This window comes from Leptinotarsa decemlineata, unplaced genomic scaffold (assembly GCF_025532065.1).
Source record: "Leptinotarsa decemlineata unplaced genomic scaffold, Ldec_3_MD MMD2_tig00026328_RagTag_RagTag, whole genome shotgun sequence".
In the NCBI taxonomy this organism is placed as follows: Eukaryota; Metazoa; Arthropoda; class Insecta; order Coleoptera; family Chrysomelidae; genus Leptinotarsa; species Leptinotarsa decemlineata.
In genome coordinates, this window is record NW_027412688.1 from 14880607 (window position 1) to 14908364 (window position 27758).

The following is a 27758-nucleotide window of genomic DNA, read 5'->3' on the forward strand; positions in this document are numbered from 1 at the left end:
TTAAGGCAATTTGAAATGAATAATGACAGTGTACACAGCGTCCTCTGGGTGTAACATGAAAACCAATACAAAATTATGATTTCCCACGTCAAAATCACTCCGGGTACCAAATTTCGTGCAAATTACTTATTTTTTGCAAGAGTTATTTTTAAAAAACGAACAAAAAATTTCAATTTCAACACCCCATATCTCTGAAACAATGCATTTCCGGACACAAGTTTATATCGATTTTTTTCTTAAAAATATCTTAGGAATACTTTATTCGAATAATTTACCGTACTTATGTTACACACTGTATATCATGTCTTTCTTTTTACTGTTTCTATGTTGTTTCCAGATCAACTTCAGTTACAATTGGATTAGACATTTTCAACAGTAAAGTAATAGCAAGTAAAGCCTGACTGCATAACCCTCCTTGTAGCTTATTGCTATTGATTTTTATTTATCTAACCTAATTTTCATCGTATTGCCGATCAGTTATATGGAATTATGTCAATTTTTCAACGGTTTTGTCTTGACTTGAGGTTTTCTCAACATAGATTACAGAGATTGCATCCTTGTTAAAGTTTTGTTTACTGCAAATATATCCTCCAGTACAACCATCATGGTATTTCTTGAGCAGTTTGGAACATGCCTCCGTCAGATTATTTTACCAATTAGTATAAATTGTGTGAAATTTAGGAATTATTCGATTAGGGAATTTCCATTTCCAAGTAACTAAACTTTGAGGTCTATTGAGTTCCACCTTCACATGCTGGAGCATAATTTTTTGTGCTTTCTCTACCTTGACTCTTAGTTCTATTTCAGCACATAATTTGTAAATTGGGTTTTGTTTTTTATTTCTTTAGTGTTTACGACATTCATTCTCGTATATACTTCCTTAATATCATAAAAAATTCATTTCTTCAGTTCTATAAGTCTCATTTGATTAATTATTCACTCAAGTTTTGAATTCAAATATTTTTATTTTTCAAACCTCTAACAATTTGTTTCTTTGCGAATAGGTTTTCATTTTTCATCTGTTATGGTGATTCATATTCATATTCAATTTTAAACTCATTTACTTGGCTTTCTTATTTGCTCATCTGAATAGTTTGGTCCTATAAGTTTTTTTTATTAAATTATTTTACTCTAAGTCTAATCCTTGATAATCAAATTACCTGTTAATTCACCTTTCGCAATTTTGCGTCTGGTTTCTTCGTTTTCTCTCAAAGCATTAGACAATCTCAACTGCAGAGTATCTCTTTCTTCTAAAATTAGTGCTAATTCAACCATAAGCTCTTCACAGCGAACATCCCTTTGATGTAGCATATAGAGAGCTAAATCTAATTCGGCTCGACTAACAGGATCCGATAAATCTTCTTCTGCAATTGACCTTGTAGTCGCCGTAGAGGTACCTGGATTCTCATTCTGAAAATAATAAAAAATTATAATAGGAAATATGTTAATTGAAATAGGTAATATGCATAACAATATTCATGATAACTTACGTGATTATTTACATGATATTGATTACTGATCTCTGTTAAGCAACCCAATATCCTTCGCAAATTCAGACTCAAACTTTGTTGATCATAACATCATTTATGGTGTAATCAACTGATGATTGAAAGTATCACGTCTTCTTATAAGAGAACAAAAAAGTATGAAAATGGGATAAAAATGATATACGATAATAATGATACATTCTGTATCTTGTACTTAGTTTTGAATAGTGGTGATAGAAAATAAAAAATAGTTTAGGAATTTCAAGTTTTCGTTCTCAAGGGATAAGCCTGAGTAAAAGTAAACATGGAGACGCTATCAATGGAATCAACAGAAAACACACTTTGCTTATTGAAAATAAACAAGGGTCACCGCGGCAGTCAGTGTTGATGCCTTGTTTCAAATTGACCGTTTTTGGGATAGTTGTTGTAATGTCTAGGGAACTAATTTTATAAACTACGTACTACGTTGTTTTTATTACTACAGAAAACATATTCATACTTTTTATATCTTAAAGGGAACGAGTATTGTGCTGGGCATTGACATATGAACTTGAGTGTGAATAAAGTGTGTAATTGGGAGTTGAGCTCTGTTTGATTACCCTTTCTGAACACTACAAAAAGTTGGCGACGAGGATAATTGGAAGTGCCGTCATTCAAGTCAGTGTTGTTGCAAAAAAAAACAGTAAGTTTTTTTTCAGAAGAAACATGGCTACTATGGGAATACAGTTGGAGTTTAACCCTGAAATAAATGAATGGTCAATTCATTATAAGAGGTTAAATCAGTTTTTTATTGCAAATGCGATTACCTCTGTTTGGTAAAACGCGCAATTCTTTTAAATAGTTTGCATCAAAATGCATATACCTTGCTACAAACTTTGTGTGTTCCGGACAATCCAGAAAATACAGACTTAAAAAACTTGGTAAAAAAACTGGATGAGTACTACACGAAAAAAAGTGTTGTTTTCGTGGAACGATTTAATTTTTACGCTGCAGCCAAATTAAAATCGGAGAGTGCACAAAAGTGGTCGTCAAGGTTGAATAAACTAGCCATGAATTGTGAGTTTGACACATCGTTTGATACGAAATTGTGCGATAAGTTTATAACCGGTATAACCCAGGAAAAGTGAGAAATAAACTGTTTTCTGAAAAAAAAGACGTAACCTATGCTGAAGCGTTAATTATCGCTATAATCGAAGAGTCGGCATTAACGGGAATTATTGAATGTGAAAGTGAAATGAAGCAGGAGCCGAGGGAAGCCGATATAAATTGGATGTCAAAGCGGCGAGCCCCAGCACAAATAAAACATGGTAGAGGCAGTCACTCTTCTCAATCTCAGGCATCAGCATCTCCAGGTTGCTTCAGAGGGAGAAAAGAAGGTGGAGGAAGTGCAAACGAAAGAAATGTAAAGTGTTTTCGGTGTGGTAAGGGTCACTATGCAAATAAGTGCCCGTTTCGTGAGTACATTTGTAATAAATGTTCGATAAAGGGTCATTTGAATTCTGTCTGTAACAAACAAGGACAGCGAGTAAATTTTTTATCGGAATCTTTAACTGTACCAGTAGAGATACAAGATGAAAGTTCGCCGGTGCTTTGTTTAGGACAGGAATCAGATAGACCTATTGTTATTGATATATTTTTATATGATATTTCACTAAAAATGGAACTTGATTCGGGAGCTGCCATTTCGATTTTACCACTTAGTATTTATAGGAAACATTTTATGGATTTTCCGCTGTCGGATACAAACATGACTTTGATAAACTTTTCAGGGGATAAGGTTTTTCCTGTGGGTTTAATTACACTTCAAGTTACCTTTAATTACAATCAACAGTTTCTAGAATTTTGTGTTGTTGATACAAAGGGATCTCCACTGCTTGGGAGAAATTTCATTCATACATTTAATATGAGTTTTCAAGAAGTTAAATATTTGGGAGAAAAAACAAATGTTGAGTATTTTATGAATAAATTTAAAGCAGTTTTTTCTGACACTCCAGGATGCTTTAATAAATTTCAGTTAAAATTAACATTAAAGCCAAATGCCATTCCAAAATTTTGCAAGCCACGCCCTTTGCCTTTTTCGTTAAAAAATAAAGTTGATGAGGAGATTGAGAGATTATTACAAAACAAAATTATTTCACCAGTTGATTATAGTGAATTTGGCACCCCAATTGTTCCAATTTTGAAACGTGATAATTCAGTTCGAATTTGTGGTGACTACAAAGTCACAGTAAATCCATTTTTGGTGGTGGACAAGTATCCAATACCAAGGATAGACGATTTATTGTCAAAATTGAGTGGAGGTGAAAAATTTTCAAAAATCGATTTGGCGCATGCGTATCAACAGATACCTCTTCATGTGGATTCACGTAAATATACAACAATTTCAACACATAAAGGTTTATTTGTTTATAATTCCTTACCATATGGTATATCATCAGCTCCAGCGCAGTTTCAGGGCATTATGGAACAATTATTTATAAATATACCGGGCGTAGGATGTTTTCTAGATGATATTATAATAACAGGATCTAATGATGAAAAACATTTAGCAAATTTGGAAAAAGTTTTTAAAATTTTACAAGACTGTGGGTTAACATTGAAAAAGAAAAAATGCAAATTTTTTGAGACTAGTGTTTCTTACTTAGGATTGTTGCTCGATAAAGCAGGAGTTCATAAATCTCCTGAGAAACTAAAAGCTATCGAACAAATGCCTATACCAAGTGGTATAACGCAATTAAAATCATTTTTAGGAATGATTACTTACTACAATCGGTTCATACCAAATATGCCGGATATAGTGAACCCCCTGTACAAACTACTGAAAAGAGATATTTCTTGGTATTGGGACTCAAAATGTCAAGAAGCATTTGAAAAAATTAAAAATGTTTTGCTATCTGATACTTTTCTGATTCATTTCGATGCTTCAAATGAAACAATCTTCAGCGTGGATAGTAGTAATTACGGTTTAGGGGAAGTGTTGTCACAACGGTGTAGAGATGGCGTAATGAGACCGGTATGTTTCGCATCTAGAACGGTAACAGAAGCTGAAAAACGTTATTCTCAATTAGATAAGGAGGCCTTAGCAATTGTTTTCGGAGTTAAACGTTTTTATCAATTTTTGTATGGTAGGCATTTTACCTTATTCAGTGATAACAGACCTCTAGTTAGTATTTTTGGGCCTAAAAATGGAATTCCTATCATGGCAGCGAATCGTTTACAAAGATATGCATACTTTTTAAGTGGATTTGACTTCACTATAAAATACGTGAATACTTCTGAAAATATTGCTGATTTTTTGTCAAGCCTACCTGTGGGTGATACTCAAGATTTTAAAGAAAAAACTTTTTCGTGTGAAGATGATTTACTTGAATTTGAAGGTTCCCATGTAACCTTAAATTATTTATCTAGTTGTTCATCTTTACCTATTGATATTATCAAAATGAAGCAGGAAACCATTTTGGATCCGGTACTGAGGGATATATTGAGTTATGTAAATGAGGGTTGGCCTTCAAATTCAAATGATCATATTAAAGCTTATTTCAGGAGAAGAAATGAAATAGATTCAGATGAAAATATTCTGCTTTGGGGTCACAGGGTGATTGTTCCTTCCTCATTGCAGGAAGTTATTCTAAAAGAGCTACATAGCAGTCATCTGGGAATTGTAAAAACGAAATCGCTGGCGAGGTCATACGTTTGGTGGCCTACATTGAACAAAGATATAGAAAGGTTAGTAAAAGGTTGTTCCGAGTGTCAGAAAATTCGTAGTGCTCCGGAAAAAACATCATTAAAACCTTGGCCAGTACCCAGTGGAGTATGGCAGCGTATTCATATTGATTTCGTTGGTCCCTTGAGTCAGAAATATTTTTTAGTTGTAACGGATGCTTTCTCAAAATGGCTGGAAGTATTCCAGATGAGTTCGATTACTTCCGAGGCCACTATTGAAAAACTACGAGAACTTTTTAGCCGTTTTGGTTTACCCGTGATGTTGGTATCCGATAACGGACCTCAGTTAATTTCGGATGAATTTCAGATATTTATGCAATCAAATGGAATTAACCATGTAACTACACCTCCATACAACCCTGCTTCAAATGGGGCAGCTGAAAATTCAGTAAAGACAGTAAAGCAATTCTTACTTAAAGAAATATCTGAAAATCAACTGAAAAATGTAAATTTATCATTATGTAAGTTTTTATTAAATTATCGGAACACTCCTCACTGTTCTTCTGGTGAAACACCAGCCAAATTATTTTTAGGAAGGTCTCTAATAAGTCGATTGGATTTAATCATGCCAATACAAAGTAATTCAGTTATCAAAAATCACACCGAAGTGAAAAATAATTTGGTTGCTGCTCAAGAATCAAATAAAAAATTTTACAGGGGAAACAGACAAAATAATTTTTATATAGATCAGATTGTGTATGTTAGGGATTATAGGACTGTAAAATCGCGTTGGTGTAAGGCGCAAATAGAAAAGTTTTTAGGAAAAAATGTGTGTCTTGTTAAGGTATGCAAAACTGATTTTTATTGGAAAAGACATTTCAATCAAATGAGGTATTGCAGTGATAACGATTTTGTTTTAAATTCAGATTACTTTGGAAAACGCTATGATCAAAAAGATAAATTAAGTGAAACTATAAATGCTAGTGTAGAAAATAACAATGATTTGCAATTTTCCACTGATTTGAATCTGTCAGTACAAAAATCCACTGAAAATGAACATTCTGAATCGGTTAACTGTAACCCTCACTTACAACCATCTGATATTGTGAATTCTCCAATAAATCGTCCTACAAGAATAAGAAAAGCTCCTGATAGATTAAAATATTGATTTTTTCTTTGTCGTTCTCATAAATATGAAAATATATTTTTTTTACATGTTCATATAAACACCAAATAAGGGGAGGAGTGTGTAATGTCTAGGGAACTAATTTTATAAACCCTTCCGGTAGGTACTACGTTGTTTTTATTACTACAGAAAACATATTCATACTTTTTATATCTTAAAGGGAACGAGTATTGTGCTGGGCATTGACATATGAACTTGAGTGTGAATAAAGTGTGTAATTGGGAGTTGAGCTCTGTTTGATTACCCTTTCTGAACACTACAGTTGTCTTGTAGGGAAAAATATTTTTCATTCGGCAGTTGGGCAGTCGATGTTGAAGTTTTGCTTTACAACAGACCACCACGGAACCGTTGTTTTTTTTTGGTAAGCATCACCAGATTAGTATTAACTGAATTCGCAATTTCAAATTGATATGTTTCTTAATTCGATAGCAATTTATTGTTATATAAAAGTAGTAAAAAAAAGGTAACATAGAAATTTCCAGTAAAATTTCCACTTTAATAATCTTGTTAAAAATTCTTGGGAAAGATTATGGAAGTATTTACTTGACAAGTATTTACTTGACTTCGTCAAGTTATGCAACAATGAGTCGGTAGTTTTAGATGTGGAAACCAATTTTGAAATGAAAGTGGACTTGGACAGATTATGTGGACTCTTGTTACTAGATCTGAAGAATGCTTTTGACTTGACATTTTTATGGATCTCCAACACAGCTTTTTCCTGAAGCTTGAAAATACAGAGATTATAGAGAGACATCAAATCAAAATACTTTAGGAAATTACAGAGTAAAATTACAGTAAGTAATATGCAATTCATTAATGCAACTGAACCCACGGCATTTCCCGGTTGTCCGACAACAAACAGAGCACTAGACACTTTATAGATAATACTCCCTATGTGACTTAAACAACTTACATAATCATCAACATTACTATTTGAGGATATAAGAATATTTCAAGTCTATTTATTGCTACGTTTTAGATTATTTGAAGTAAACCAGGTATTTGCTAGATCTTTAATTCCAAAACAAGTACTGCTCAGAAACACCTCAACATGAGTTTTACCATTTATATCTCTATTTATATTAAACTGGATACACTTTCACTTTAAGAGACACATCAGTGATTTCATGAATATAAATTGGCGGGTAATTATGTCGTGAAAGTTTTCGATAATTTCTGATAGTGATTCGTTTGAAGATAAACAATGGGCTGTTTGGAAAAGAACCTTCGTCACTGTTCATAGTTCTCAGGCCACAGTTTGCTATCTTGTGTCAGGTATCGATCTCAACAGTTTAATTAATTTATTCTATGGCCGATCTCCAACTCATTCCGAAGGACATCAAACTTTTCTGGTCTCTGCTGCTGCTGTGTGTTCTTTGAAACAAGTTTTAATAGATTGTTTAGTCTGACCTATATATTTTTATCACAGTTTTCACAACTTATTTGAATATCCCTGAAATTTCATTCAACAACATTCTGTCTTCGGAGTTACCTAGCATTTGTTGAAGTGAGCAAGCAGTTGTAAAAGCTACTTTCATGTTCGATTTTTTGAAAATGTGATATAGTGTATCTTGGTTCATATGAATCGACTATGAACTTTGATTAAGCATCTTTCAGAGAAGTCGGGGATTTTCAAAGACTCTCCTTAAATTAACGTTTCCTATTTGACTTATCTGCTATATTTGAAGAATACGTATTGCTCTCAGCTGTGCTCTGGATAACATTTTTTTCAATATTGTATCTTTCCTTACTTATTTAACAAGTCTTTGGTCGAGAAAGTTCAGTTCCGATATTTTTTGTTATGGACAATGGTGTGAGCTATCAGAAGTATATCTAAAAGTACTGGCATTCTTCCTTTATAACATAAAATTCTAGACACTATTTACTTCTAATGACCAAGACATTCAAGAATGGTAACTCCTTGTTATTTCAGTTGCATATGTAAAACTAATATCCAGGGATCTATTGTTAGGAGAAGCAAAGAGTGTTGTAGTTTTGGTGTTCTGGAAAACGTGCTTGTTTTGGATATACTCTTCATCAGAGATTTCAGGGCTACCTTTCAGTAAGGATAGCTTCCAAGTTTACTATCAGGATAAGGAAAATAGATGCAGATATTAGGTTTTTGAAAACATGTATTAGTAAATTTGTTTTACCAAATTTTATTCAAGTTAACATTTAAAAAAAAATCCTGTTCCAAAGTATTGCTTTTTGCTAAATGAAAATTCATGATCTTCGAAATCATAATCTACAAACAAGGTATGCTTGAAGTGAATGCATGTGAAGTTCTCAAAAAACTAACATATACGCTCAAGGAGACAAAAAAATGGAAAGAAACTCAAAAAACTTGCAATTAGGGAAACAGACAAAAAGTCGAAGAATGTTATCAACATTGCTCAAAATCTTACGATTCATTCGTTTAATAAGAAAAAACCTGATATTTTGAATAAGATTCTGAAATTTGGTTTGAGTTCTCGAAAAGAAGTCGTGTGGTCAATGTTAATAGTGCAATCCAGCACTTGCTGGAGACAAACGAAAGGATATATTCGGAAAGCTGGCAAAACGAATTTCTAATAATTTGTCATGAAAGACTAATGATATTCCAAGAAAGAGAAAAATTATCAAAATATTGAAAGAGAAAGATTTTTTCTATTCAATTGGGTACGGTCAATATAATGAATACCAAGGAACCCATTGCCTAAGATGATTTCAGAAGTGAAAAACACGCTCAAGAAGTGTCAAAATTTGATCTCACTGGCTTTGATCAGGAGTCTACAGATTTATGATCTTACAATTCTTGAAATATAAGGTCTACCAAAAATTCACCAGCCTACCAAGTCGGTACTAGGTAGGAAGATAGTTGTGACTGATATCTATGCAACAAAATTCAACAGATCGAAATATTCGTTAATATGAGAGCATGGAACCGATTGTTATATTTCAAAAGAGGAAAATCTACCCTTTCACATACACATTCAAATCATAAAGGTTCTTATTGTTTGCATTGAAAGGCAGGTTATGTCACGTATTGTGTAAAGAAACTTACCAGCGTTGGTTGTTGTGTAATTGTTTTCCTGTTGATATCCATTTCAGCAATGAGACTGTCGTAATCATTGCACTTTTGGAACAGCTCTTCTTTCAACTGCTCAATTTTGATCACCTGCTGCTCGATAATACCTCTCATTTCCGACAGCTGATTGTTCTCTTCTTCTAACAAGGAATTTTGCTCAACGATTTTTTTCTGTAACTGTTTCTGTGACTCATCTCTTGTTGCTAATTCACGGTTGAATTTTTCGTTCACTTCCTGTAGGTTCAAAAGAGATTCATTGAGTTGTGCTCTGATGGTTTGAATGTCGATTTCTTTTGAGGACAATATTTCTTGATAGTGATTTTCCAAATCACTAATTCGGTTTTGTTTCACCTCCTCTATTGATTGCATGTACTCTAGTTGTTTGGCATCTGAAAGCTCTTTCAATGTATTCAATTCTTCATCTAGAATTTCTGAATTTCTCTGTGAATAGGCCAATTGCTGATTAAGATTTTCAAGTTCATAGGCTTTGTTAGCCAATTCTTGGGTAGCTTGGAACAACTGCTGCTGACATTCTGAAAGAGACTGTTGAAGTACATAATAATCTTGCCTGAACTGGGACATTTCCATTTCAATTTTTTGTTTTTCTTCCTCAGCATGTTCAAGATTTTCTGGTAGATGTTTCAACTTTTCAATCTGCTGATTCTTTTCTTCAATAGAACTTTGTAAAGAGTCGTTATGGAGCTTGAGTTCTTCCAAGTTCTGTTTATATGTCTCTAGTGTTTTGAATGCTTCATTTTTCTCATATTGTAATTTATTAAGTTCTTCTTGATTATTATTACATCGAATCTGCAAAAAGTAATCATTAAAACAAGCTTGAATATGGTACTGTAATATAGAAGTCTAATAAGAAACAAAACTCATTTTTTGTGGATGAAATATGAGGTTTTTATCGATCTTATTGGGTATTTTCATCTACCACAATTAAAAAACTTAAAAACTGTAATATATATATATATATATATATATATATATATATATATATATATATATATATATATATATATATATATATATATATATATATATATATATGAATACTAGAGTACCACAAGATTACATTCTTGGACCCATTTGGTCATAATTTTCACAAATGGTCTATCAGATATTGGTTAAATTGCTTTGTGATAATAATTTGCAGGTGAATGTAAGAAAATCCAAATTTATGTTATTAGGGAATAAAAATCAATTTAAGCAAATAAATGAACATTTTAATTTAAACAATAAAATATTCAACGAATGAAATTAATAGCTGAAAAAGTGTAAATATCTGGGAATTATTTTAAATAAATATATACTCTTGATAAAAGTTTGTGCATTTCCTAAAACTAAACATGCACCAACGCACCACCACATGCACCACCAGTAAATCACACGTAATATACGAGGAGCCTTCACATATTTGATTTTGAGACAGGAATAAAGTACTCTTATTTTGAAAAATTTTGGAAGTTGTTCTGCATTGCAAAATACATCTAGATTTTGGTGTCTATATATACATATATATATATATATATATATATATATATATATATATATATATATATATGCAGCTATTTTTATTAAGTACTTTCTTGGGTTTTTCTCATTTTGTCTTCAATCGAGGACCGCCTGCCCGGTACTGACGATGCCCAATAGGCTGAAACAGCTGTATACCGGTGGCTCTTAAATTGAAATCAATATGGGAATGATCAAAGAATACTTATCTATTTATTATATATATATATATATATATATATATATATATATATATATATATATATATATATATATATATATATATATATATATATATATATATATATATATATATCATAATCATATATATATATATATATATATATATATATATATATATATATATATATATATATATATATATATATATATATATATATATATATATATATATATATATCATATATATCAGAAGAATTAGTGACTAGATTATATTATTTTGATGAAAAATATTAGTTCATTTCTAAAAGTAGATAATTATGGTGGTATTGAAACAAAAAAAAACTAAATATGGAAAATAAATAGACCACATGAGTTAGCTGGTTCTAATTTCAATTATTTTTGAGACTTTATTCATTTATAACACAGTCAACCAGTTTTTATCAAAATTTAAACATTTTTATATACTCTTATAAAATTTCGCTTTAATACAAAGTAACTCTAAACTTCCTTTACAAGCTGTACCTTGAATGTATTTAAGCTGTCATGCTGTACCTTGAATGTAGTTAAGGCGGCGCTCTGCCCTTCAAGTATTGTGTACAAAAAATTCTGCATATTAGTGTGAACATTCTGTCACATACTTAGCATTAGTTATTTTTATAATGAAACTAGAATTGTTGCGATTATTAAGAAATTAATAAATATTTTAAAATCCAATTTGCATTAAAAATCACAATAGAACTGAAATTTCACAAATAGTTTTAACCTATAAAAAATCCAACTAATGTTTAATGATTAGTGAAATATCAATATCTAAGACAAAATATATTGTTGGTTGGAATAACATGAAGTTTAATTATTGGCAAAGAGTAACCGACAAATAAAAATTTTCTGCAACTACTGTACCATTACTTAAGGAATCTCAATAGATTGTTATCACCCGAAGACGATTGTGAATACTAACAATCAAAACGTTTTGAAGTAACTTGGTTTGGAATCTTTCAATTTTTAATTTTCATTTCTTGTTAATAATTTTTTAATTTTCATCTCGCGTTGATAATTAAATTTTTTTTATTTTTATTTTTTGGTTGTTGCTTGTATTTTATTTCATTGTAATTTCAGTTTTTTTTGCTAAATATAATTGTTATTTTTCAGCTATTCTCTTTTAATTTTTTGAATTTTTAAATTTTTTACAGATTCTTTCTTATATTTCAAATCAATTTATATCATATTAGACAATGGAAGTCCGAACTAACGAAATGCTCAATAAATTGATTGATGACAGCTATTCAATAGTTATACATGAAGGCAATTCTCTAAACACTAACCAATGGGATAAGTTTTAATTTTCAAGGGTGATAATTCAGTGAATGTTTTAAATAATGTAAAACACAATAACAGTCAATAAGAATTCTTTCGACAAGTTGAATAAATGTTGTTTCAAAGCTATCTTGATTAAAAAAAATTTATGGAAGTAAGAACTATTATTTGAAAACGCCAATACCTGAAAAACTATGAAAGATAATTGAATTTTATATTATTCAGAGCAAAAAAAATAACAAAGTTATCTTTGTTAGAAATTATAAAAAGGTGACAATGATTTTTGAACATTCTGTATAGTCAGTTAATTAGTTTAGTAATCCAATAATTTTTCTGAAGAAAGGTTGGTTGGGTAACAGGATCAATTTTTTCTTAAAAAAAAAACAATTTCTGTCTTGCCAACGTTTCGAATTTAGTTAAATTATTCTTCAGGGCTCGAAAAGTAGTTTCTTCGTGTTACTATTACTATTTCAAAAACCATTAGACATATTAGATTCATTTAAAAAAAAATTAAAAACATTACAAAAACCTAATTTTCGAGACAGCAAAAACTTAATTTTCGAGACAACATCAACACAGAACGATATGAACCAAATGTTCATGTCAAATGGTTTTTAAAATAGTAATATTAACACAAAGAAACAACTTTTCGAGTCCTGGAAAAGAATTTAATTGAATTCAAAACGTTGCCAAGAAAACAATTTTCTTTAAGAAAAAAATGATCCTGTTACCCAACCAACCTTTCTTTATTTTGTAAAATATTGAGAAACGGGTTTCACAGAAATCAATAGTGAAAAGCATCTTTAATGCTTGGTCAGAATTCGAAGGGATGATTTCTATACATTTCGATGTTATTTAGTTTCCAATTGTACCTAGCATTTTTAACAAAAAATCAATAACTCGAGAACGGTCATAGTTGGGTACATAGTACCTTTTATGAAATCATATTATTTTTTCGTGGCCTATTCAAAAGTGTAACGAAATAGATGGTGTTCCATTGACAAAAAAAACTTTGATGTTACTTTTTTTGAGCCACCCTGTAGACTTCAAAATAATTTCCTTTTGCAGCCTCAATCACAATATACATGTAATAAAATGGAGAAATTCCCGAAAATATTAACGGTTTGGTTTACCGGGACCGTGTCTTAAGGGGTGCCCCACAATGCCCACCATGAGCTCTGAAATAAACTGCAGTCGTGTAGTGTTTGAGATTTCATGAATCTCCACAAAAAAGCCTAAGGGCTTGATATCAGGTAATCGCACTTCAGATCTCATAGATAGAACAAAAGAACTTTGCAACTAAATTATTCCAGGAATATTTCATAAAATAAGAAATACATTTGTAAACTTCATCATTATCAAGGAGTGAATGGTAAATATTTCAAAAACCGGACTGAGTTGAATACATTTTTTTTTAATTATGATATTAATCTGTGTCAAAGCTACTCTCCAGAATTTTTGGCAGTGGTCTGTAGCTGTTAAAGCCTATCTACTATGGTAGACATTATCAAAGGCAATGAGATAACGGTCGAAGAGCTCGGGTTGTTGTTCCCATTGTCTCCAACGCAGAAACTACAATGCCGGTATTTGACTCCGGATTTATATAATCAATGGTGCTTGTGGCCTGATTTCTCTCAATTGGATTACCTGAGCTTTGTGTACAATAAAAGACGATTAACCAGATTGTATTAATGTTCATTGCCTCTTATTTTCTATTGAAATTATTCCCATGTTTTTGAATTTCTATTGTCCTCTATATACTCTTAGATAGCAATTTTGAGTTCTATCAAATAATACTGAGATAATGTAAGTGTTTTTTTTTGAGAGAATGTTCGGCTACAGTTGATTTTTCGGTTTGTCCAAGGCGACAATTTCTCTTGTGTTCAGAAAGACAAGTACTTATACTTTTTTTCGTAGTTCCAATGTAGACCGACTCGCAGCTACAAGGAATCCGACAACAAAAAAACGGAAAATAGCTTTGACACAGTTAACTCCGGCTGTGATTTACACTCTATGATATTTATGGTTTGCTTGTGGATTCTCAAAACAAATATAAAACAGGTAATTACTCGAGAACAGCTAATTCAATTTCCGAAAATTAAAAAGGCCCCTCTTTCTGCTTGAAAAAAAGTTGGTAGCGCCCTCTCGGCGGCAATTGATGCAACACTATTGCCTTTCTTATCAAGAAATAGTTACTTTTATTCGTACATTTTGTCCAACCTTGATATCTTGTCCCGTTCAAAAGTTAAAGAGGGGGTACGTCCTACTCTGTATACTATATAATACTAAAACTTACTGCAAGATTCTTACCTTATAGTCTTCTAAAGTTTTATGTATCCTCAGCATTTCCTCTTCTTTCTCTTGAAGCACACCTAACTGTTTCTGCATTTGCTCAATATTCTGATTCTCTTTAAGTATATCTTGATTTTTTTCATTCAATTGAACTATCTGATTTTCTAATTCACTAACCATATCATTCAACTTCACAATTTCTTTATCTTTATCATTTAAAGCATCGGAATTGGACTGTAGTTTGGAAATATGTTCTTTCAACGTGCTTATTTCTTTATCTCTTTCATTAACTGTACTCAACTGCCTTTGGAGTTCATTCAGCACCTCTTCTTTTTCACATGATAAAGGCCAAGATGTATTTCTCTCGAGAGTTTTCACAATCTCCTCTATGACTTCTCTCTTCTCATCAAATTGCTTCTGAGTTGTCTCGATTATTAGTTTGAGACTTGATAACTCAACATCCTTTTCAGCCAGCAAATTTTTAAGACTTATTCTTTCATGTTCCAAATTTGACACTTGGCTGCTCAAAGAAACTTTCGCAATTTGCTCTTCGCCGAGCCTTTCTGTCAATTCCTTTATAGCTTGTTGACTATCGTTGATTTGTTGTTGCATAGCAGAAGTTCGGTCAACTTCATTTTTAATTTCTGTATCTACATTCTTTCTCAACTCATTATTTTCATTAACAAGTGCGTTGCACTTCTGTTCCAGTTCATTTATTTCATTATTAAGCCGTTCTTGAACTGCAGCAAACTCCGATTCAACCATATTCAAATGATACTTCCAACTCTCAGCAACTGTATTTCCTGAAATGCGTTTTCATTACTATCTCCAATATTTAAGGAATTTGATGAAAAAAATAATGATGAATATTGAAAAGTCCGTTGAATTAAATGAAAAATTCAAGAAAGTTAATTTTTAAGGTGCATCGGAAAATATATAACAACTATTTGCTGGAAACTATGTGCCAGAAATTGTTAGAAACTATGTGCCAGAAATTGTCATTAAAATCACATACTTTAGATATGGTTATTCAATATCGATTTTTCTGTAGTAGCATGCTTCTCTCTACTCTTCACCCGCAAAGTCTAGCAAGACAAGAAGGTATAAATGATAATAGACACTAAGAGAAATCTGACCTGCCTTTTTTGATCCCCCGGGTTTTGTTAACATTTCATTTTTTTTCTCGACTTTGTCGAAAATGTATTAGTAGCTACAATTTTCTTGTAGTTCTTAGGCATGTCTGATATTGAGAAAATATCTGGTTCACTAAGAAGTTTTTTCAATCATTATTATTATCTGATGGGTAATGAAGGAATTTTCATTTCGTGGTTTTGAAAGTAAAGTTATTCTACACCGTCAAAGTCTACCAAGGCAAGAAGGTATAAATGATAATAGACACTGAGATAAATAAGAACTGCCTTTTTGGTTCCTCCCAGAATTTGTTAACATTTCGTTTTTTCCTTTTCTACTGACTCTGTTTAAACAATTTGAGCTTCAATTCTGAAAAGGAAGTTATGAGGCATGTCTAATTTCGAAATAATATATGGTTAACTTAGAAGTATATTTTATAAAATGTTCTGGTCTGGTACTATCATCATTTTTTCGGTTTTCCAAGTAAAGTTAATTTGTAGATAGTAATTCAACTTTGTGGAAAATGTACAAGATCAAAACTTTTCTTGTTCAGTAAACAACGATATGACAAGTCTGAAAACACATACCACTACTGTATAAATACAAATATATGAGAAATATACTAAGCATAAATCACTTATTTTATATTACACATTTGTGGGGTCGAGATTTCAACATGCAATAATCAATTATGAATCTTCACCACATGTGCATATGAATTGATTATAAATTATTCAGAAAACATTTAAAAAAATAATGTATTCAAAAAACGATATATCCTTCTAATGATCTAAATCAAATCAAATCAAATCAAAATATACTTTATTGTCCGAAGATTTGCATCTTATTGACAAAGTCCCAGAAATACAATGTTGATATAAAAAAAGCACTAAAAAAGTATAAATGTAGATATAAAAAAGTTCCAAAAATGAATAAATGTAAATATAAAAAAAGTTCTAAAAATGTATAGATAAAATACCACCACGTATAAAGTGATAGTATAATAGTAGTAAAATTAGTAATATATTGCTAATATATTATTAAAAGGATTCGCTAAAATACTCTTCCAAACTATAATAGGGTCTATCCACAAGTAGGTTCTTCACCGCCTTTTTGAAATTAACGTTGCTTGAATTTGCAGATCTCATTTCTAATGGTAAATGATTGAACAATTTATCACCATTGTAGTATATGGAATCCTTGATTAAATTCGAAGTTGGGATGGGAAGTCTAAAGGTATAATTGCTATTGTGAGTAGCATAAGGAGTAGAAGCGAAGTTGAACTTCGATTTATGTTTATAACTAAGATAAAAAGTGCGATGACTGTTAACATTTTATTGGCAGTGAACAAATTCCTGCACAGTTCTCTGGGTTTAACTTTACAGAGACATCTTAGTGCCCTCTTCTGTAATATCAATACAGAAGAGAGAAGGGATGAGTTGCATGCTCCCCAAAAAGGTATTCCATAACGTAATCGAGATTTAATAAGTGCATGGTAAACGGTCTTTGCGACATGGAAACCTAACTCATTTGAAACCACTCTAACTGCATAACATCCTGAGGAGATCTTACTCTTCAGTTGTTTAAGGTGCTCATCAAATTTCAGCCTATTATCAATGAATACACCAAGAAACTTTGTGTTTAATTTATTTTGTAATACGTCAGCGTCTATTGAAATGTCATCAAGCGAACATTTGAATGATATTATATTCGTTTGGATGTATTTAGAGAGAGTAAATATGCATCGCACCAGCTCTTCACCTTCTTCAAGTCGGATGATATTATATTATTTAGCTCCATTGAGTTTTTTTCTTTCCACAATATTGTAGTATCATCCGCGAATAGAGTGAAACTACCAGATATGTTAATCATAGATATGTCATTCATATATAGCAGAAACAGAATAGGGCCTAACACAGAGCCTTGTGGTACACCAGATTCAATGGCCCAGTTCTCCGAGAGTTCCGTTGTCCTCACCATTTGACTCCGACCTGAGAGGTACAATTCAAACCAAGTGTTCGTTACACCTCTACATCCATATTTATGGATTAATAAAATTTTATGATTGACGCAATCAAACGCCTTTGAAATATCGCAAAAAATTGCGGCAGCTGCTTCACCAGCATTCAATTCAGAGTAAATTTCATATAAAAAAGAGAAGATAGCATCTGTATCTTTTTCATCTTGAAACCCAAACTGATTTTTGTTTATAATACAGTGCAGTTTTAAGAATTCATCTAAACGTACTTTGACTAATTTCTCAATAATTTTTGCTAAAGTCGGTATTAAGGAAATAGGACGCAGATTGGAGGGATTATCTAAATCACCACCTTTATGTAGTGGAATGACAACGGAAGTCTCCAGGGAAGAAGGAAATGAGCCAGTTCTGAATGAGGTATTAATAAGGGCGACCAAAGTTTCTAGAGCATTGAGTGGTAAATTCAAGAGAATCTTAACGGAAATATCATCATATCCGTCCGTGTTTTTATTTTTAATGTCATGAAGTGTTTTAAACAATTCATTAAGGTCAGTGTCATATAAAATAAGATCATGAATTTTTATATTTTCTAAGTTGATCAATGGATCATATGGAGCATGAATTGTGTTACTCAACTGCTCAGCAATAGAACAGTAGAACTCATTTATTATATTAGGATTAAGTGAGAGTTCAGAGTTTTTCTTTTTTGTTTTACCTCTTATATCACTAATGACCAAGTTTCTTTAATTTTATTCTTCGATTCCCCCATTCTGTTGCCGTAATATATTCTCTTAACTAGACTGATAATGGATCGATATACTTTTTTGTAATCATTGAAGTAGTTCCCGTAAAATGTTTCATTTGTGAATTTTCTGATATAATGCAGTGAGCGCAGGTTTCTAGAGGATGTTTTCAATCCTTTTGTCACCCATGGCTTTTTACATTTATTTTTAATTATTTGTTCTAGAAACGACTTATTGAACACATCAGACAATGCACTGTGGAATGATAAAAAGGGGTCACATTCAGAGAATATGCTCACCCAGTCTATTTCAAGTCAGTTTTGATAGAACCTATCATAGTTTGAACGACTGAACAATCTACCATACTTATGTATGGTTTGTTTTTTTGTTGATTTTAACAGAATAGAACATATCACTGCTTCATGATCAGATAATCCGGATGGAATAACTGTGCATGAAACATTTTGCTTGTCAATATTGCTAGAGACATAGTCGATATTGCTACATAGTCGATGCAGGATGCAGAAAATCGAGAGATGTGAGTATCCCTATCAACGTGCATACTTAAGTCAAATGATAAAAGTTAGTTCTTCAGTGACTCATTAACCAGAGAATCACAGTCATTTTAATTGATATTGAAATCACCTGTTACGATTATAAAACTATTTATCGGCAGGTCAGACAAGAGTAGCTCTAGTTTTCTCAAAAATATATTAACATCCGTAGAAGGAGATCGGTAAAGACAAACAACATATTTTTTGCTAAAGCAGATTGTGAATTCAAATGTTTTATCATCCAAGAGGTCATCGAACTTTTCGATTTGAAAGAAAGAGTAATCGGTAACTACAGATCTAATGATTTAATAAAACCAAAATATCGAAAATGGAAAATTATGTATATTCAATGCAATAAAAATAAACACTAAATTGAAAATAACATACATTCCTACGAGTGTAATATTGAGCAATTTTGTAAGAAAATCGTTTTATTTCACTGAAATTAAAATTTATACCAGTTTGTCTACTTATAGAAAAAATATCAATGTTATTATTAAACACAAAATAAAATTGGAAAAATCATCTGTTGATGATGAATAATGAATAATCAAATGATATTGCAATAGCATTCAAAGTACCAGATTTAACTGAGTCATTCATTTTAATTCGATTGAAATTTTCTCCTGATTCGACTGATTTTTTACACGCTTTATATTAGCGCTTCACCTGTTTGTATGTAACTCTCCTTTCCTTTCATTTATCGCGGGCAGATGGGCTCCCCGCGATAAATCGACATTATTGCTTGATCTATTCGCGGTCCGATGACTCTGTACGTAACCTCCTTGATATATCGACATTATTGTTTGATCTATTCGCGAGCAGATGGCGCTAATTTTCAATTTCCCTCTCCGGAATCGGAAAATATGAATCGTCATTTTTCTAAACAATATACGGCTGATTGATCCCAAAGTTCAGATAAAATAAATATAGTCTAAAAAGACTAAAAAACACGCTTTTATAGCATACGAAACTAAAAAATGAAAAATACATATAGTTTGAAAAACTAAAAACAACACACTTTTGAAGAACATCGAACTAAAGACTTAAAATTTTTTTTTCAATAAGCTTGAAACAACGGTCGAAAAATACTAGTATTATTGTGAAAAAAGCGTGGTCGTTTTTTGCCATATTTTTTGTATATTAAGCGCCCGTTGCTTTTTTCACAATAATACTAGTATTTTTCGTTCGTTATTGTTTTAAGCTTATTTTAAAAAAATTACTTTTAACTTTTCAGTTCGATGTTCTTTAAAAGCGTGTTTTTTAGTTTTTCAAACTATATTTATTTGTTATTATTTTATTTCTTATATTGCATTTTTTTATTACTTGATACAGGTTTAATTATTATTTTTTTAATTTCCTGTATAAAAATATGTTTCTTGGGATTATTGAAATTATTATTTTTAATTATTCACGGGAGATGCTACACAAAGTGATAAATGAAAGAGTACCGATATAAAAACTTCTTGTATATTTTTATAATAATTATCATACAGATCCATTCTTTCACCTATTTTTTGAGCTTGTGTGATCTTAGAAGCTGACGAAAATCATATTCATTTATTATGTTTTTACATGCATTGATCCCAGAAGTATCAATAAAAGAGATTCAAGTACATGATGATGTTGAATGTTCAGAAAATGAAGGATTACAAGTTTTATATCAATATTGAGTACATTGAAGAAGACATGTTGGATTAAATTAATCAGTTGAATAAGTAGCTTACGTAAAATAATGAGATAAATGAGACGTCATCAGTAATATTATAAGAAACATTTAAAATATTACTAAAGGTAAAGTACACAGATAGGATATAATGAATACTTGATGCGAGTTTAAAATTATGCTGAAACACTCACCTCTTTCATCAACTTGCACTTCCCATTTCTGTTCCAACTCAGACATAGTTTTCGAAAATTTCTCCTCCATTTCAGCCACAACATTGTCCAATTCCTTTTGTTTCTCATTCAAATCATTCTTCAACTGTTTTATTTCTTCGTCAAGTATTTCCCTTTGTTTGTGAAGATCCGCAACAACTCTCTCCAAATCTTTTATTTTTTCTTCTTTGATAGCTAATAATCTTTCTAAATCATTTACTTGCTGAACCAAATCTTCTGAAGGCTGTTCAAGACATTTTTCATTGTTCTTTTGTTTTTCTTCCATCAACTGTTTTGTCAATTCATTAATTTCGAATGTCTTTTCATTTTGCATCAGGTCAAACTTTATCTTTTGTTCCTCCAAATCATTCTGCAGATCTGAGATATTCTTCGAAGTAGTATTCTGGACTTCACTATATTCTCTCTTCAAATCCATCAGCTCTTGCAGCAATTCATGAATTTTGTCACTTTTACATTCATTCAAGTTCACAGCTTCTTCATACTGTATCTTCAAACTTGAGTAATCTTCATTTACTTTACTAAAGTTTTCAAACAATTCCAGTAGGGTATTGGCAGTGTTATTAGTTAATTGTTGAACATCAGGATTTACTTCATCTGGATTCACATGTCTACTATTGCTCAGTTTCTGAGATTCCAACTCATTTTGCAACTTTTCAAGGCTATCTGAACTAGTTGTCTCAAGTTCACAATATCTCTGTTTGATATTTTCCAGTTCATTTGTCAGGTATTCTACTTGTTCCTGAAGCAATTTATTCAACGACAGGATTTCATCATGAGAACTTTGGATTTTGGTTGCAGCTGCCGCTTTTTCATCAAGTAAATCCTTCAGCTGACCAATATTCTCTTCTAATTGTTTCTGATGCATTGACATCTGCAAATTCTGGTCCTGTTTTGCTGATGCAATGTTTTCTTCAAGAGATATTCTCAAACTATTGTTGGTCTCATTTAGTTTTTCAAAAGTTTCTTCCATACTCTGAATGATATCTTTCTTTGATTTCAATTCACCAAGAAGCTCTTCAAGCATTTTTTCTTTTTCGGCAATGGTTTTATTAAATCCAAGACATTTATCAGAAAACTCCTTTTGCAAATTTTTCAGTTTATCCTCAAATTCCATAGACAATTTTATGAATTCTTCATCAGTTCTGGTGAAATTTTTATTTTTCTCTGCTTCAATTCTCAACTGTCGTTGCTCGTTCAGTAAAGATTGAAGTTCTTCATTATCCAGTGATAATTCTTTTATCATCTGCTGTAATTCTTCACAATTCTGACTGCTATTGTCATCATCTGCTGATTGTTTATCCATAGTTCCTTTAATGAATCCGTCACTGGTCCATTCTTGTTCTCGAAGCTTTTCCTCGATGTCTTCATATTTCCTTTTCCATCGAAGCACTTCAGCATCTTGCATTTCTTTCATTTCCACCATTTTTTCATTCGCAGATGAGAGTACGTCAATACGTTTCATCATATGATTTTTTTCTGTCTTCTCCTTTTCCAAGTCACCATGTATTTCTTTTATCTTTTTCTCCAAAGATACTATTTGCAATTTGAGTTCTTCCTGAATGGTTTGCTCTAAATCAAAGAAATCCGAATTATCTGTCTTCTTAGGTTTTTGAGTAAGCAAAAGATCATTCTTTTGTTTCAGTTCTTTGCACTTCTTTATCAGTTTGCCAGATTTGACCTGGAGTTGTTTAATTTCCTCCAAGTGATTTTCCCTTTCTACTTGAAAAACTTGCAATTTTTCATTTAAACGAGTGATTTCAATTCTCAGAGCTTGTACATGAGGAGTGCTCTCAGCTTGATGTTGGTGTTCTTCCTCAAGCTTGGCTTCTTCGGGGCCCCAGCCCCATCCGTCATCATTTTCCCCAAATGCTTCAGTTCCAACCTGGTAAGTAAGATAAGCCTTCTTTGGTTGTGAAACTTCTTCTACTACAGCTTCCTTTTGTTGGCCTAAAGAAGGAGAACACTTTTCAAATTCAATTTGTTGAAGTGTCTTTTTATCATTGGCAGTCTCCAAAAGGTCTTCCGGAGATAAAATCTGAGCCTCCAATTCCGAAGGAACATTTATCTTTGTATCTGAATGAAGTTGAGAGACATCTGAATGGGGTGCATTTACTTTTTCATACACCAAGCGAGTAAGTTCGTTGAGCATTCCTGAACATTGACTCAATATTTCTTCTTTCTCTTTATCCACATTGTACAACAGAACTTCTAGGGCTTTTATTTTATTTTCCAGATCTTGTTTTGTTACTTCCATAGGTTGCTGTATGTATGCATTTTCTGAAATGTTAGTATTTCCATGTAGATTTTCTTGGGTTTTGGGCCAATGGAAAGTAGGAACCATTTCAGATTCTTTTTCATGAAAAGCATTTACCAGTACTGTTTCATGAATCTCGGTTTGGGTTTCTTTGGAGTTGATTATGAAAACTCGTTCTGTAGCTTCAGTAACAACACCATCTACCACATTTTTTGCGGTTTGAGAGAATATTTGCTTTTGAGTATCATCCAGTTGGTGTTTCAACTCATTAATTTCTTCAAGTCTATTAGCCACATTGTTATTGGCTGCTTTCAAGTCTTCTGTCAGTTGAAGTATCTGAAATATAATAATATTTTATATATAAGTAATCAAATATATATGTACAGGGATTATTAAAGTGTGGATGGACAATAGATGCTTACCTATATAAAAATATATGAAATAAGAGTGGTAGTGATGAAAGGTGTGTTTAAAAATAATCATCAATTTACAGGGTTTTACATTGACTTCCTTCAAAAGAGTTGTTCTCAAATATATAAGGTTGTTTGGGTTGATACCCGATGGTTCGAATGTTATGGCGAGATTCATGTCACAATATATCCTACACAATAGAAAGGAAAACAGAACTGGTACAAATTAAACTCAAACCATTTTTGAAAACTATTTTTTAATAGATGTTCAATATTCTTTTTTAAGCCATGGTGATTTAAAATAAATGAGATGATCTGTGAAAGAAAAAGAATGATGTCGTGAACTGCTCAACAGTTTCAGAGGACTTTCATATCAGTGGATTGAGTCCTACTTAATAAATAGAAATCAAATTGTGAAGTCTCTGCAATCTTTCTCACTGAAACCAATTAGATCTGACGTTCCATAAGGGTCTGTCCGAGGTCCAGTTCTTTTTCTGTTATATGTTATTGATTTGACAAGTGTACATATATCAGGTAGATTCACCGTTTGTTTGAAGGTGATTGGCAATGTTTCTCTCTCAAGAATCTTCACTTCAGTACAAGAAAAACTGCTATTGATGCAATTCTGGTACGGCAATGTTGTTAAACTCTTAATGTCTGGTGATTTATGGAACTATGTTTGACGCCTTCCCAAACATGTCCAATGGTTATTGAAAGTTTGATTCAAAAATTCTCGCACTTACATGCTAAAATGCAACTACCGATAATATCTCAGAATAATTTGAAACAACAAAAATTAAAACTACATTTTAAACACCCTGTATCTTAAAAACAATAGCCTTGGTCTCATAAACTTTTTATCACAATATCTTAGAAACGATCATACAAAATATTGGTGTGAAAAGTACCTGTATGAGAATCAAAAAGAAAAAAGTTCATTGACAAAGCAGTCAAAACCGGTTTATTGGTCATTATCAGTGCCATGTAGCTAAGTACAAAGATTATCACTATGGTTGATGCAAAAATAGATGAACAGGTGACTTTCTATCTGCAGAGTAATAATCGAGAAACATGGAAAGTATCAAGTTATTCCAATGGTCTTTGAACTTATTATTCTTAGGATTCTCCAGCCTACTTTCAATACTTATTGTTGTTTTATAGGAATTCCTTTCCAAAAGCGTGAAAATGAATAACAACTTGTGAGTTGAATCTGGAAATTAGATAAAAGATGTTAAACCACTCTCAACATACTGTTGGGAATTGAATAACTGTTTTAATTTATTTCCTTATCCATGAAGCCACCAGAAACACAATAATTGATAATAGAAAATTGCTTTTTACTTTACCAAAAAAACTTTACAATTACTGCTCAGATGTTTGAAAACATCATAAATTAATTTCATAACAGGTTAGATTATCATGAAAACATCTTAGTCGTTAATGGGTATGAAGTTATTTTTATATGAGTATTTTTACCTAATGCATGAAGATCTCAAATTTATTTCAAGAACAGAAAAACGCGACCCTTTTTTGATGATTACTATTTTACCACAAGATATTTCGTAGAGGACAGTATAAGAAGGAATAACATTTTGGTAAAAAATATTGATTTTTGGAAATAAAACTTTTCGGATTGTTTTTTATGTTTTAGGTGAAAATTTTGAATATTTGAATTATTTCATCTTGAATGATTAACAGAGAAATGAGAAAGAAGTAGATAATTGTATTGAGAATTTCAACTTCTTTCAAACAAGGTACAACTAAACCCCCTTTTCATTACACAATTTTGTGAGGGTTGATCTGTAAAGAATGAGGTTGAAAAGGAAATGAAAAATATATATAAAAACACATTTTCAAAAATATAAATTGAACTATTGAAAGATTTTTTTAAATTATATTTTTGTCCCTAATTATAAGCATTAATTGTTTCTTTGGACAATAAACTGAATTGAAGTGAAAAAAAGTTATGGAGATACAGATTTTATTTCATCATACGGATCATTGAGATTTGTTTCAAAATTTTGGGCATATATAGTGAAAATATTTGTCAGTTATTACCCTCTGGTAAAACAATTAAAATCAAATAGTTATCTGGTTTGAATATTCAAATGCAATAGAATGTAAAACTGACCTTTGTTTCATATTCACCTTCCATGTCTTGCAACTTTTGTTTATATTCTGCCAACTCAGATATCAACTCTTCTTCTCTCTCCTGCATATTCTTCAACAATTCCTTCAGTTTTTCACACTCAACAGTTATTTCATTCTTGCAAGTTCCTAACTCTTCTAACTGAGATTGATAATCAGATTCGATTTTCTCATAATCTCTTTGATTTTTGCTCAGCATTTCTTCTTTTTCCTCATGAGCATGTTTCACCAAACCCTCCAGGTGAGCCATTTGTTTTTTCAGTTCAGCATTAACATTTTCTTGCTCTTCCATTGAAGACTGAGTAGCTTTTAACTGAGTTACTTTTTCATGTGCTTTCTTCAACTTGACTTTCAGTCTATTTATCAGCTCCTCTTGTTCTTTGAATTTATTATTCACAATTTTATTTTCTTCTTCACTTTCTTCTAGTTTCTTTACTAAAATTGAATTGTTTTCCTCAACTTCTGACAGTTTCTTGCTCAACTGTTCCCCTACCTGTAGTCTTTCCTCTATTGTTTTGGAAGAAAGGAGCACTTTCTCTTCTAGTGCTGAGGATTGTTTTTCAAGATTTTCTTTTTCTATAAGAAGACGAGAAATATCTTCTTCGAGTTTATGCACTCGTTCTTTAAAGTGTAATATGTCAGAATCATTTGTTTCGATAATGAGTTCCAGCTCTTTGATTTTGTCTTCATTTGTTGATGCGTTGCTACAATGGAGATTGTCAAATTCCTCGTGCAAACTGGAGGACAATTCTTGCTTTAAGCTCACTTCAGAAATTTTATCTTGTTTGTGCTTCATTTCCAACAAAGAATTTTGCAAATCACTTTTTTGTTGCTCCAGATTATCAATAATATCAGAAAATTCTTTCAGTCTGAATTCAGATTCTTCCAGATGTTTTGTTTTCTTGTTCAATTCTTCAGAAAGATTGTTTACTTGCACTACCAGGCTGCTCATTCTGTCACTAACATCACTTTCTTTTTTGTTAATTTCAGTTTCCCATTTCTCTTTTTCTTCAAAATATTTCTCTTCCAGTTCGGAATATGCTTGTGACTTTCTCTTTAAGTTTGCAGCAATTTTTTTCATTTTTTCGAGCTGCTCTTTATTCTTCAATGACAGTTCTTCAACTTTCTTCTCCAGAGAATCGTTGTTGCCATCTAACTGATTTTGGAGTCTAGTATATTTTTCTTTCATCTCTTCAATGATCCCGCTGATTCTTTTGTCCTCCTCTTGCATCTGGATTTTGAGAGTTTTGATGATTTCATCTTTTTCCATCTGCTCTTTCAACATCATTTTCATTTCTTCATTTTTTTTCTCAACTTCTACAGTTTGCAACAACTGATGATTCATATCCGAGAGTCTGCTTTCTAAATCGGCAATCTCCTCTTTATACTGTTGTTCTTTTGCACCAAAAAGTTCCATTTGCTCATTAAGAGCAGTTTTTAATTCGTTGACTTGTTTATCCATGATTTCAAAATTCGTTAATTTTTCATTCTCTTTCTGTAAGTCACTCACTACTTTATTTAGGTCATTCATAAGAATGTTCAGTTCTCTAATGTCATGTTCTTTTTCGTTCAAGTTAATTTGGAGTTCGTTAATGATACTGGCAGAATTAATTAGCTCAAGTTTGTTATCTTCAATGATTGTTTGATAGTTGTTAATTTCTTCAAGATTCAGCTTGACGTTCATTTCGAGTTCTTCGATTTTGGTTTTAGATTCCGATAGTTTCGATTCTAGGTTATCCTTTTCTTGGATCTCAAAGTCAAGCTCTTTAAGCTTTTGTTTAAGATTTTCATTTTCTTTCAATATTTCTTCATAGTGACTTTGCAACTCTTGAAATTTGATGATTGTGGAAGAATCTTCTTTACTATCATTTCCACCTACCTGGAAATAATCAATTATTCAAAGATCTATTATATAAAGTTAGAATGTATTA

The 27758-nt window shown here is 31.7% G+C and overlaps 1 protein-coding gene across 3 annotated transcripts in view; it reads right to left on the minus strand.

Moving 5' to 3' along the window:
- Positions 1-27758, minus strand: part of LOC111513218 (uncharacterized) — a 61704-nt gene that overhangs the window by 9851 nt on the left and 24095 nt on the right. For 2 of the 3 annotated variants that reach the window (XM_023169378.2, XM_023169377.2), the window contains exons 7-11: positions 25811-27706; positions 20977-23605; positions 14729-15513; positions 9380-10210; positions 1161-1410 (exon numbers count right to left, since the gene is read on the minus strand). In XM_023169378.2, the coding sequence (XP_023025146.2) occupies positions 1161-1410; positions 9380-10210; positions 14729-15513; positions 20977-23605; positions 25811-27706 (6391 nt within the window). The remainder of the gene's footprint in view (positions 1-1160; positions 1411-9379; positions 10211-14728; positions 15514-20976; positions 23606-25810; positions 27707-27758) is intronic. The other variant, XM_023169379.2, reaches the window with a different exon arrangement.